The sequence below is a fragment of the Rhinoderma darwinii genome, chromosome 4 (assembly GCF_050947455.1).
Source record: "Rhinoderma darwinii isolate aRhiDar2 chromosome 4, aRhiDar2.hap1, whole genome shotgun sequence".
NCBI classification, from domain to species: domain Eukaryota; kingdom Metazoa; phylum Chordata; class Amphibia; order Anura; family Rhinodermatidae; genus Rhinoderma; species Rhinoderma darwinii.
Genome location: NC_134690.1, coordinates 37,379,328 through 37,393,201, shown reverse-complemented (window position 1 = coordinate 37,393,201; position 13,874 = coordinate 37,379,328). Strand labels below are relative to the sequence as shown.

The 13,874-nt window shown below is 40.4% G+C and overlaps 1 protein-coding gene across 3 annotated transcripts in view; it reads left to right on the top strand.

Annotated features, from left to right (window-relative positions):
* Positions 1-13,874, top strand: part of KLHL29 (kelch like family member 29) — an 850,651-nt gene that overhangs the window by 685,959 nt on the left and 150,818 nt on the right. For all 3 annotated transcript variants that reach the window (XM_075861037.1, XM_075861036.1, XM_075861038.1), the window contains exons 8-9: positions 993-1,192; positions 3,170-3,429. In XM_075861037.1, the coding sequence (XP_075717152.1) occupies positions 993-1,192; positions 3,170-3,429 (460 nt within the window). The remainder of the gene's footprint in view (positions 1-992; positions 1,193-3,169; positions 3,430-13,874) is intronic.

The window sequence follows — 13,874 nt, the reverse complement described above, 5'->3', positions numbered from 1 at the left end:
CTCTCACCCCCTGATATAGGGGTAAGTAAAGTATTAATGAGTTACCAAGCAGATTTATTCTTCTAGGAGTCTAAGGAAATAGGTGGCAACTTCTATAGGAACTGTAATGGCTGTCACTTCCGGTGGTCACTGTTAGAAAAATGATAGTCAGGCCTTATGCACACGCGTGTGTCGCCATATGGTGGCAACATATGACATAGCATTCTCCTTAAGAATACCACACAAATCGGTAATACAGCCATGGGCATGAGCCCTTATAGTCAAGAAATGGCTGACCAGAATTTTTTACAACTTGAGAGAAGAGAATGACTCCCGGGCCTATATTTACTGGTGATTTTTTTTAAATCTAGGTGCCGATACTTTTTAATAAACAAGATGGAGTGTGAATTGATTTATTAAAATCAAAAAGATTTAATTAACTGGTATCATTTTTTGCTACAGGCAAGGAGAAAGCCTCACAGAGACATATGTAAATGTCAAGAGCTTTTTGAAAAAAAAAAATTAAAAAGAAAAAAAAAAACATTCTCGAAAAACAAAGTTAAATTGGTGTCTCTTTAATTCTTTCTCAAACAATCTGTTTCAGTTGAGCAATTTTAGAGTCTTTCTCACACTCGGTAATTAATGATCTCATTAAAATGTATTGTTTCCCTTTGAAAACTAACATTGTATCCCATTTTCATTAACGTCGCCTCCTATTCCTTACGTATGCAACCCCCTTACGCATGACAATGCAGATAACTATAGCAATAAAAATGTTTTGTTCGTTTTTGGTTTTGTATTTTTTTTCCTTTTTTTTTTTTTTTTCAATTTTGCTGAATGATCCTAAAAAAAACCTTCCCTTTCAGATCCAGTAAGAGATGAGTTGTATTAATGTCACATAAAATCTTCCATCTGCCTAAAATTGAAGGGGTTGATGATGATGATGATATGCAAAATTCTGCTTTTTGCAGCGTGAATGCGCCCATCTGTAAGAATGTCATTGTATTTGCCAGGTCATCGAAGGAACAGGCTAAAAACGGGGAGAAACTGGAGCTGGCTATGTCCAATATCAATGCGGAGGTCTTAGAACTGTTACTGGAATTTGTCTATACAGGTTCCCTGATCATAGATTCAGCCAATGCGAAAATTCTTCTGGAAGCAGCGAGCAAGTTCCAGTTCCACACGTTCTGTAAAGTCTGCGTGTCGTTCTTAGGTAGGATGAAAAATTCTTATATTTTATAAATTTAAGGGGGCCCTGATTTGGGCAAGACCATATTGGCCCAAGGTTAGAATAAAGGTTTCGGATCAGACTCTTCTTTTCTTTTTTTTTTTTTACCTGTATTTCTTTTTTCAGGGTTTATTATGTTGCGTTGTACTTATATGGCAGAGCTGATTTTGTCATTGAGCTATTTTTTTGTGGGCAGTACTTACTCTTAGGATTTGACCTGCAGTCCCATGCAAAGCTCTGAAAACACATTGCGATATAATGTTCAGATACCTTAAATGACAAACTCAGCTCTACTACATCTGTGGTGTGCAGTGTTGCTGTGAAATATTAGGATCTATAAATTGTTATTTGATATATGTGATCTAAGTATGGAAACCTTCTCCTTAATTAAAGGGTATATCCACCTTTGTAACTATTTATTTTTTGTAAATAAGTCTACAGCTTCTATGCAGAGCCATATGTCTCCATGGTAACAGACTTCAAACAAGTGTCATCTTGTAGTCATAGGACCTACTTCTTACTAAATAAAATGTTATACTATCCACTCATCTGATTGTGTTAGTGGGTAGGGGGCTGCATATGAGGCATAAAGTGGGTGGAGATTTAATATCCTGTAGCCAACGAGCTTATGGGAATGATGACCGCAAGAGGAGAGGAGTGTGCTACTCTGGAGGGTGATAGTGACCTGTCCTGTCTACTCATTTCATAATAGTAGATGGTGAATAGCTGCAGTAACAAGGCAGAGGTATGAAGTATGTGGGGACTGAGCACCCTATAGCTAATCAGATGATTGGAGTAATGACAGCAGCAGGAGAGGAGTGTGCTGATCTGGTGGGAGAGAGTGACCTGTCCTGTCTTCTCATCGTACAGATGTCCTGTCCCCCGTCCCCCCCTACTTTTGCTTGAATTTGGTTAAGGACTCCAATTTCTCATTGAACAAATTCAAGACAATATCGCGACATGCTAGCAAAACCCTTGACAGGCCACAATTCACATCACAACCACTGGGAGGCTACGCATAGACACATACTGTTTGGCATAGATATCTCATGACAGAATATCGCAAAATCATGTTATTTTTCAAAGCTGGTCATCTCGCATCACACGTCACAGGATATGCTGAGATATGAGGAAAGTTGAGGAAGGACACATCTGTATTAGAGGGTTAAGTGGCGACGAGACAGGGGTATAAAGTATGTGGGGGACTGTGCACCCTGTAGCTAATTTAGATGATGGGAGTAATAACAGCAGCAGGATAGGAGTGTGCTGATCTTAGAGAGGCAGTAACCTCTCTGTCTGCTCATCTCATAGTGTTGGAGGGTAAAGGGCTGCATGTGACAAGGCAGAGGTACGAAGTACATGGGGACTGAGTACCCTTGTAGCTAATCAGATGATGGGAGTAATGACAGCTGCAGGAGAAAGGTGTGATGATCTTGTGGGAGGCAGTGACCTGTCCTGTCTACTCATTTTATACTATTAGAGGCTACAGGGCTGCATGTGACAAGGCAGAGGTATGAAATTCTTGGGGGACTAAGCATCCTGTAGCTAATCAGATGATGTGAGTAATAACAGCGGTAGAAGAGGAGTGTGCTGATCTTGTGACAGGCACTGACCTTTCCTTTCTACTCATCTCATTGTATTGGAGGGTAAAGGGCTGCATCTGACATGGCAGAGATATGAAATATGTGGGGACTGACCACCCTGTAGCTAATCAGATGATGGGAGCTTTGACAGCAGCAGGAGAGGAGTGTGCTGATCTTGTGGGAGGCAGTGACCTGTCATACTATGTTTTATGATACAACAGGAAGGCAAGTGGCAGGGTCATAATGTGAGGAGGGGAATGTTCTACTACACAATCATGCAGCAAATGATGATGTCCACACATTGATTCTGATAACGTCATTATTGTCAGGTTGTTTATTTTGCTTTTGTTACATGATTTGCTTGTGTTTCTCTGTGCAGAAAAACAACTGACTGCCAACAACTGCCTGGGCATCCTGGCCATGGCAGAAGCCATGCAATGCGTGGAGCTGTATAATATGGCCAAGGCATATGCCCTGCAGAATTTCCCTGAGGTGGCCAATCAGGCAGAGATCCTGAATATTTCCAGAGAAGATTTTGTCTCGTACATTTCAAATGACAGCCTGAACACTAAAGCCGAAGAGCTGGTATACGAATCGATGATCAAATGGATCAAGAAAGACCCGGCTAACAGAGCACAGGTAGGAGAGAGGCATTACCACTTACTATCTCTAACATGTCCGATAAATAACAGTGTGTACACTGGACTATATGTTGCTTTGGTCACTGGTTGTCAGAGTGCATGCGAGTTGTCAGACTATATGCAGGTTGGCAGAACTCTTGTTGGTTGGAATCTTATTCCAAATAATAGGTAAAGTAAACACAGATCAAGTGTTGAATGGGTTGTTTGGGATTTTAAAAAAAAGGGTCTGCTATTTTCCTGAAACAGCGCCACTCTTCTTCATGGGCTTCTTCTGGTATTGCAGCTTATCCACATTTCTTACCTTACTCTGTTAGATCATGCAAAACATAATTATTTTCTATTAGAATCACTTTTAAAATGCTCCTGTGTCTAGATATTGCTGTTACATACATGTTATTGCGCCCCCTTGTGTTCAGAACGTTCACCTAATGTGTCCAGTGCGGGTGAGAAGAAGCCGCTTCTAGTGTGTTGATTCTTATTTGCTGGATTGCAAAACAGCAGAAATCATTCCATCCGAGAGGATCCAGGTGGTGGGACAGAGCTACTGAGCATGTGTGACCACCAGCACTGGACACTTCAGATGAAGCAGCAGGGGGCGCCATAACAAGTATGTAACAGCAATGATTCCAATTAAAAACTTTTTATGTTTTGCATCATCTAACAGCCAAATGTAATATTAAATTATGAGACAACCATTAAGAAAATACCAGACACAGCCCAAGGACAAGAGTGGCAAAGTCTCCTTTTTGAATCATGGATATTTTTACCTATTAGGCTTCATGCGGACATTGCGTATATTGCAGTGGAAAATACGCACCAAAACCGCAGCAATACGCAGGAAATTTGCAGGTAAAAACTGCACCAGATCAGTTTTTTTCATGGCGTTTTTAAGCTGCGTGTTTTGGTGCGATTTTCCTCTGCACTAGGCAGATAGAATTTGCAAGCGGAAACGCAAGATAAATTGACATGCTGCAGAACCGCACGTAATACACATCGTGTGCATTGATCCTCAAGGTTTTAATTAGTACTTACTACCAGTGTAACGTTTCAGTGCCACTATAAGAATTGCCACTAGGGGGATTCCATTAAAAACTCTAATTTTGCTTTTAAGTGGAATTTTAATTGACCCCTATCAATCCCAACTCACCCCTCCCCTTCAATATTGTAGTCACCTAAGCTGTTATAGTGTTACCTCACCAGCAGGTTGCTCCACTCAACTGCAACAAAAGCGTGGGAACGTAGTTGTCAGACTTCTATTTACTCAATGTATAAAATATTACAGTATTTCCAACAATTTCTGTAGGACTCTGCAACAAAGCCCCACAAATCTCAACCCCTGGAGGCTCTAGCTAACACGTCCTTTTAATAAACAGAACTCTAACTTTTTGGTGGCATATCCCTTTAAATCTGTGAAGAGTGACACCCAGTCGGCAGGTCTGTCCGAGAACACTTTATACAGTTGGTAATGTCTATGTTGTCTTCCATCTTGACCCGAGTTGGAGTTACTGTGTAATCTTCTTTGATCTTACAAAAAAACCAAATAACAACTACTTGTACTTTCATTCAACCTTCTAAACTTTTCTTCCATGTAAAATATGTCCGTCATCTTTTTTCCGAGTGGCTCGATAACTCCAGCTTTATTGTAGTGTTATACAAATTGCTGCTCTGCTGCTTCCCCTGTAACTCAAGAGCCCCCAGTAAAAAACATTATAAATTGTATATTCTTCCACATTTGTCATTGTACCTTCCACAGGCGAAGTCGCCCTCAGCGCTGCGTGGCGTAAGCAATATCCTTCACTTCTCCCGATTCCCGATTTTTATTAGGAATAGTTGTGAATTCTGACATCCGTCTAGAGAATATTCGACATTTATGGGTTTTTTGACACATGGAGCTATGCAGTATAATATACTAATATACACCACGATACACAGTGGCCTGCTTGTCCTATGATAGTCACTTCTATGTCCAATGCCAAACTGGGCTCTGCTACATCTGTTCAAACCGCTGTCAGTCACTTTCTGTGGACCGATGTAGCAGAGCTGAGTTTGGCATTCTGCATAAATCATCATATCATATTTGGGTTTTAGTTTTATATTTTTTTACATAGGACTGCAGGGAATCAATCTGTAGCCAACCGTCACAACTTTTGGGTGGTTTACCTCTCGTCACTTGCAAAAAAAAGTGGGGGGAACTTAGCAGAGGCTGGCATGGATTATAGCGGAAATCTACGCCAACTCCTGGCTGGCATAGATTTTATTTAGTGCTGCACACACAGCCAAAGATGCGAAGATTCAAGGATGCGATTCTTAATAAAAAAATTTCATCTTACTCCAGTTTGTGTTTTTTTCGTTAAAAAAGGCACAGTATTAATATTTCTCCCCATTGTATTTGAATTTTTAAAAAAATTTCAAGATGTGTGCTTGCTGTCAGGGAATGGAAAATTCTTCTTTCCATCCAGAGGGCTTAAAATCCATACAGATCTAATACTTCTCACAGTTAAGAGTTTGCAATTAACAATTGTATTCAGTCTAGACAATCCTCTGAGAGCGAAAAAGCCTGGACTCCAGACTGATACATTTTAACTGCGCTGATACGTTGTGACAAACTATCGGGACAGAAGAGAAATTTATCCCTTTAATCTATTGAATTTACAGAGGATTGTCTAGACTGGATATAAATATAGAAATCTCTCAGCAGTATTAGCAGAATGTGCTTTTTTTTTTTAGCTTTCTAATGTAAACAATGAATGTTTCCATTCACTGACAGCAAGCAGAAACCTTAAAAATGGATCCAAATTGAAATTTGAATAAAAAGTTGCATTTTTATATGCATTAAACCAGAAAACTGAACTATTTTATTGAACATCTGGTATTTTCATGACGAAAATGATGTGAGGGACTATGGGAAATTTCTGGATTATTGGAATTGTACTGCGTTACGGATCTGCGTCGCTCGTCAGTCTGGGTTAGTAGCACTTTGTGGCAGAACTGACTTCAGCATAGAAAATAGAGTATTGTTGAATGCCAGTCAAGTTGTTTTTTAGAAATGTCTGGACTCCAGGACTCCGTAGCCCACAGATATTTCACTTCAAAGGTGTCGAAAAGTTGGACGTGTTGAAATCTAATCCTAAAATGATATTTAATGGTTTTTCAATGATCGGGACAATAAAAATGCAAATTCTAATGCTGTAATTACCGTCTGCACCGAGCCCAGCATTGTTAAAAAACCTGATTTAAACACCATTATTACCAGCAAAGCAAAGCAGTAATTATTTTCTTAGAACTTTTGCCACGTTTCCATGGTAACCATGAAATAATATTTAATTTGCTATTATTGGATTATTTGTGACCCCCTTATGCGTGACATCTGGAACAACACAGTAACCTGAACACAGTCACAAAATGCGAAATCTGAACTTTGTCAACTTCCTACAAACTTGTATTGACTGTCAGTCTCGTGACGGAGAATAATAATATTATAAAGTTATTATAAACTATACCTATCAACAGTCCTGTTACAGTTACCGGACCGTAAATGGGTGGAGCTTATACAAATTTACATAAAAAGAGGCATTTCTATGCCATTTTGTGGGTGTTCCCTGTTGCAATGTGGGTGGGGCTTAAAATGTCCGCCAATTTGGGATCAATATCAGGAATATGGTTTCACACCTACTGTATTAAGTGTTATGGCCCCTGTGATAACATATCGCCAGATGTTACATTGTAGGAAGTGAAATGTTAGGCCCTTAAAGGGATGGGATCACAAAGACCATATCTCATATTAGGACATCATTGAGGTGGACCCACACTCGGGACCCCCCTCTATGACCCAGAAAGAAGAACTTCTGCTCCGAGCGGCTCCTATTCAGGCGGACTCAAGTCGTCCTTTTATTACAAGGACGGCCATTTATCTGAATGGTCAAATGGTATCACATGATCCCTGTCAGCCAGTCAGCAGCTCTGAAAGGATCATGTGATCACTCAGTATATGTCACAGAGCTGCTGACTGGATAAGAAAGATCATGTGATACACCATGTGAGTGCCCAGAATCAGGAAGCGTTTTTAAGCCCCCCTGTTTGGTACTTTGGGGCTATTTCATGGATGTAATTACATTCGATAGTTTTGTTCTATCACATCAGGGCTCTACGACATCTAAGCATACGGGCGTTATCACGTCTAATGAAATCCATGGGGTTACATAAAATTGCTTCTATACAAACCATTAAAGCATATTACCATGTACCATGAACTGTGCCAAATGGCAAACTCATCACTACTACATCTGGCAAACTTGTCTTTTCTATATCTGGCAAACTCATTACTACTACATCTGGCAAAGTTAACTCTGCTACATTTAGCAAACTCTGCTGTGCTACATCCGGCAAACTCGACTCTAAAACAACCGGCAAAGTCAGCTCTGCTAGATATGGCAAACTCGACTCTACTACAGCTGGAAAGATTCACTGTCTATGGAACTTCTGGACGTAGCCGAGTACAGCGCTGCGCAATAGAAAATGAATGGAGCAGCAGGGCGCATGCTCGACCTGCCGCTCCATTCATTCGGAAGAATGGGACCCCCGTTCTCATGATTGCTGACGGACCCCCACCGATCAGCCTGTTATCACCTATCCTGTGGTTAGGGGATAACATTTAATCTTGGGACAACCTATTTAAGATAGGTCATCAATGTGTCATTGTTGGGAATCCCCCACCAAGAGGCCACTGGGGAGTCGGACCACCACTGTTCATACATAGACGGCCTGTCCTAAGCATAGGCCATCAAATAAAAGTTCCATAAAACCTGATTAAATTTGAATCTATTGCTCTGTTCATCCTGGTCTTCCTGGTTCATGAGCAGCAGTGATAACAGATTGTAGCAAATTAAAAAGTTCTATTTTTTTTTTTAGGGGGGGGGGGGGGTGAGAATTTCTTGTTTGGGGTGGGAGAATACTGTGTTGCCGCCGGACTGAGAAGCAGTGTGAATTTATATATCTCGTAAGCAGCTTCAGCACAGAAAAAGAATCTGACTGCTTTAATAATATTTTGACTCTCTTCCGTGCTGTCAAGGGCTTCAGGGGCTTTAGAGTACACTGGCGGCTCCGGTGATGTTGTTTTGGCAGCTCCCGGCTAGGATCTCCATAGCTGCCAATACGTGACGTAAGCCTCTTACACGCTCCTTTACTGAACCAGAGGAACTCATTTAAACCTTAAGACGTTGGGCTGGAAAATGAGATTGCTGCTCTGCAGGCACTCCGAGAACTTTCTACCTGCAAACTTCTCCTTCTCAGACTGTTTACATCCCTGACATTATATGTATGAAGTGGGAGACGGTACAGGAGGGCTCATGGATAGAGAAGGCCCATTCCAGGTCAGCCATTTCCTTCCCTTTTGCTATTGGGTGCAGCACTTCTATCTCCAGAGGAACCACATGGTGAGGAAGTGGCCCATGGGTCATGGAAAAGGGGGCAATAGAGGGCAGGTCCTTCTGTTCTGGGATGCAAAACACAGCAATATTTTGATCTTTCTTAAAGGGTAACTAAACTTTCAAAAAACTTCTGACAAGTCATAGTTCCATGTCAGAATGTTTGATCAGTGGGGGTCTGAGCACTGAGACCCGGATCGATCGCTAAGAGGAGGCGACGGAAGCGCTCGGGATAAGCGCTGAGCCAGTTCTTTTTTGATCACCTTTTCTCAGCCACTTCCATCTAGATAGGGATTGTCTTCATTAGACATCCCATTTAATGGCCAACTCAAAACCTGGACATTCAGGTGTGCCCCACATAATCGCGCTACGCCAGTCTATCCGGTATTGTAATCTGGAATTTGATAGGACCGCGAACAGAACAACAAATTAGGAACTTTCCCAGATATTAAAAAAAATTGTATCAGATTCTCTACCCTTACAAGTGAGATTTACATATGTTTCTATACTGATAATCCAGAATATCCGATAATGTAGCACCATCAGGAAGAGTGATTCCCGGATTAAAGGAATGTTACTGCATTATTATTATTTACAGTTCTGGATTACAGTATGGCTTCTGGTGACTGTCTATAACCGGACCTCATAGTGTCTATACTGTGACAATAACATCTTCAAGTGACCCTGGGGGAAAAAGAAGAAAGTGTGGGGGCCTCTTTCACCGCCACTGAATGTTTAGGTCCCGAGCAGTGATTCTCACTAGCTGCCCAGGAACCTTTACATGAAATAACTATCTGTGCACGCAAGGGTCCATTTAAGTGCAAATAACATTTAAAGGAACACTCTAGTTAAAACTGATACACTGTGTTATGACTAGTGCAGGGCCTGAAGGGGCGGAGCATGACACAAGGATTCTCTCTTTGGAGTTCCTTGAATCCAGACCCTGCACTAGACTTAAGACGATATGTCAGTTCTGCCTGGAGTGTTCCTTTAAGAAAGAATATTTCCCATTAATACTGTATATACAGGTTTACTGGCATCGTCCTACTTTATGTTTGATGTGATGATGAAAGTTTCCACTACGAGGACTTAGGTATTTCTTTCAGCCTATCATGGGCGTAACTTTCTCTATCCAGTCCCATCGGAGACAGTGACAATTGGATTTTCAGCACCACGGACAGGGCAGGATGTGATCTAAGTTATATTGGTATTTGCACCTACATATATATATATGTATATATATATGTATATGTATATATATATATATATATATATATATATATATATATATATGTATATATATATGTATATATATTTTTTATTTTATTTTTTTAAAGAATTAAAATCAGATGTAAAACATAATTTTTTTTTCTGATCTGTTTTTATTTTTTGATTGTAGATTATTTTATTTCCTGTACATGGTTATAGGGGCATGATCTTATTATCTCGCATGAGCTGCTGTTAACAGTATTTAGAGATATGTTTTACAGCAGTCACATGAACCAGAGAAACCTGTGAACAGGAGAGGACTCATTGACTTCTATGATTTTTCTAGGCATGGTCTGTGACCTGTGCAGACGTCATTGTGCAGGGAGGCGGTGGAGGGGAGCTGTGTCCATCACTTATTATCAATGGTGGATCCTGTTTAATCTGTAGATAGAGATGTTACTTGTCAGTGTAATCCTGCCTGTGATGATACTGAGATGACTGCTGAGAAGTGATCTCTACAGAACAGGAAAGATCGGTCTATTAAGAATGGTGGACCCTGTGTTATCTATATATAGGTGTTACCTGTCAGTGTAATCCTTCCTGTGATGATACTGAGATCACTGCTGAGAAGTGATCTCTACAGAACAGGACGGGTCAGTCTATTATGAATAGTGGACCCTGTGTTATCTATATATAGATGTGTTACCTGTCATTGTAATCCTGCATCTGATGATAATGAGATGATTGCTGAGAAGTAATCTCTACAGAAAAGGAAGGGTCAGTCTATTATGAATGGTCGACCCTATATTATCTATATTTAGGTGTTACCTGTCATTGTAATCCTGCATGTGATGATAATGAGATGATTGCTGAGAAGTGATCTCTACAGAACAGGAAGGGTCAGTCTATAATAAATGATGGATCCTGTGTTATCTATATATATATAGAGGTGTTATCTGTAATTGCAATCCTGCATGTGATGATAATAAAATTACTGCTGAGAAGTGATCTCTACAGAACAGGAAGGATCAGTTTATTGCGAGACTCGGTGATCAGCATTGTTTTTTAATATAGATAATGACAAAGAAAATTAAAATAAAATTCTTAAAAAATGCGTCTAACATAAAAATTTGATTTAAACAATAGGTAATTTTTTAAGACACAGTCCCTTTAACAATCGAAAGCCCCACAATTACATTAATGTAGTAAACAACTTTCATTAATCCGCTCCCTATTGATTTTCTGATGTAATAATTGAAGATTACAGTTTATAATTGTCACTGTTTGTTCTGTTTAGTTAATAGCGGATCTCCAGCGATAAGGGACCTTCAACGGCTGCGGTCACCAGGGGAATCACATTGTGAATACTCAAAATGAAGCTTAACATATCATCTATTGAAATCAATGCATTGACTGAATTCAATGGATGCTGGAAGTTCTTCAGAGCACAGATCAGTTCTTGCTGATACTATAGATGTGGTAGGAGAAAGGGGGCACAATTCAGGACCCATAACCCTTAATTATTTTTAAACAAGTTTATAGTGAATTTTTTTTATTATTACTGATAATTCAAGGAGTAGTTAAAATAGACCAGAGTATGAGCACAAGTACATTAAAAAAAAAAAAATATTTAAAGGGGTGCTCCAGTTGCAGCAGATATTAAAGGGGTTAATCACTTTGAAAATCCCTTTTTCTTAAAAGGGTCCCCTGATGATAAACTGATCACAGGGTTTGCTGCTCCTTAGACCCCCCCCCCAGCAAACAGCTGTAACATATAGAGGAATCCAGCAGTAAGTGTTGAATTTCCCTACAGCGCCACCACAGGGGAAATGAGGCATTACACAGTGCTCATTAAAAATCAATAGACTGTCTGTGTAATACATGGATGTGTTGGGTCCTCCATAGTGAAAGATGCTCTTTGTAGCCGCTCTGTTCTAGCTAATAGATGAGGGTCCTGAATGCAGGTAATTACCGTTAATATGAGTGGTGCGGCAAGTATACTTACAGGAGTTTTCTGGGACATTTAAAAGATTGTCTGCAAGCAGGAGATGTGATAAAATAACAAAATAAGGATTACCTGATAACTCCCTAATGAGTGGCCCACCAAATGTACCACACCTTTATTAAAGTTAATGACCACCATTTCAAGTCCAAAATTTAGTGCCGATTAATTTAATTATATATCTGTATAATATAATATACACAGAATAAAGATGAAGGCGATGTACAGCTGGCTACAGACTCACAGATAATTCTGCTGACACAATGACCAGAAAATCCATGAATCTATGGGAGCACCGCCATTGTTTCCAGCGGAATGAGATCTGGTCCATCAGTCACATAATGTATGAAATATGCTGGAACATTTCCTCTATGGATCCTCATTGTTACTCCTCATGTTGTATAATTTACAGACCCGTTCCTATCAGCACAATATTAGTGTATTCTGCTGCGTTATGAAAGATAATTCAGGGGAAGAATTATCCACCGGCCATGACAGTATGTATGTATGTATGTATGTATGTATGTATGTCTGTATGTATATCTATATGTCTGTATGTATGTCGGTATGTCTGTCTGGATGTATGTATGTATGTCTGGATGTATGTATGTATGTATGTCTGGATGTATGTATGTCTGGATGTATGTATGTATGCATGTATGTCTGTATATCTATATGTATGTTTGTATGTCTGTATATCTATCTATATTTATGTATGTATTTTTGCCTGTGTGTATGTACGTCTGTCTGTGTGTATGTATGTCTGTATGTATTTGTGTCTGTCTGTATGTATGTCTGTATGTATGTCTGTATATATGTATGTCGATATGTCTGTATGTTTGTCTGTATGTCTGTATGTTTGTCTGTATGTATTTCTGTATGTTTGTCTGTATGTATGTACGTACGTACGTACGTACGTACGTACGTACGTACGTACGTACGTACGTCTGTATACATGTATATATTTACGTACGTCTGTATGTATGTTTATGTATGTATGTTTGTCTGTATGTATGTCTATGTATGTATGTATGTATGTATGTATGTATGTATGTATGTATGCAGGGGCATTACTAGGAAAGACTGGGCCCCATAGCAAACTCTTGACCGGGCCCCCCTGGGTGCCGCAAGCAGCCCCGCTTATAAATAGTGCCCCCTGTAGAATGTGCCATACAGCCCCCTGTAGACAGTGCTATATAGCCCCACCTATAGACAGTGTCACACCCCATTTGTAGATAGCGCCCCCACCTACCCCTTGTAGATAGTGCCATACAGCTCCCCTGTAGATAACGCCATAAAGCCCCCATTGTATATAGCACTATACAGCTCCCACTGTATATAGTGCCACACAGCCCCCTCCCTTGTATATAGTGCCACACAGCCCCGCCCTTTGTAGATAGTGCAGCACAGCCCCACCTTTGTAGATAGTGCCACACACAGACCCCTGTAGAAAGCTCCACTCTCAGCCCCCTGTAGATAGAGCCACAGCCCTCCCCCTTGTAAATAGTGCCATACAGTTCCCCCATGTGTATAGTGCCACACAGCTCCCCCTTGTGTATAGTGCCACACATCTCCCCCTTGTGTATAGTGCCACACAGCTCCCCCTTGTGTATAGTGCCATACAGTTCCCCCTTGTGTATAGTGCCACTCAGCTCCCCCTTGTGTATAGTGCTACACAGCCCCCCTTATGTATAGTGCCACACAGCTCCCCCTTGTGTATAGTGCTACATAGCTCCCCCTTATGTATAGTGCCTCACAGCTCCCCTTTTTTGTATAGTGTCACACAGCCCCCCCTTGTGTATATTGCCA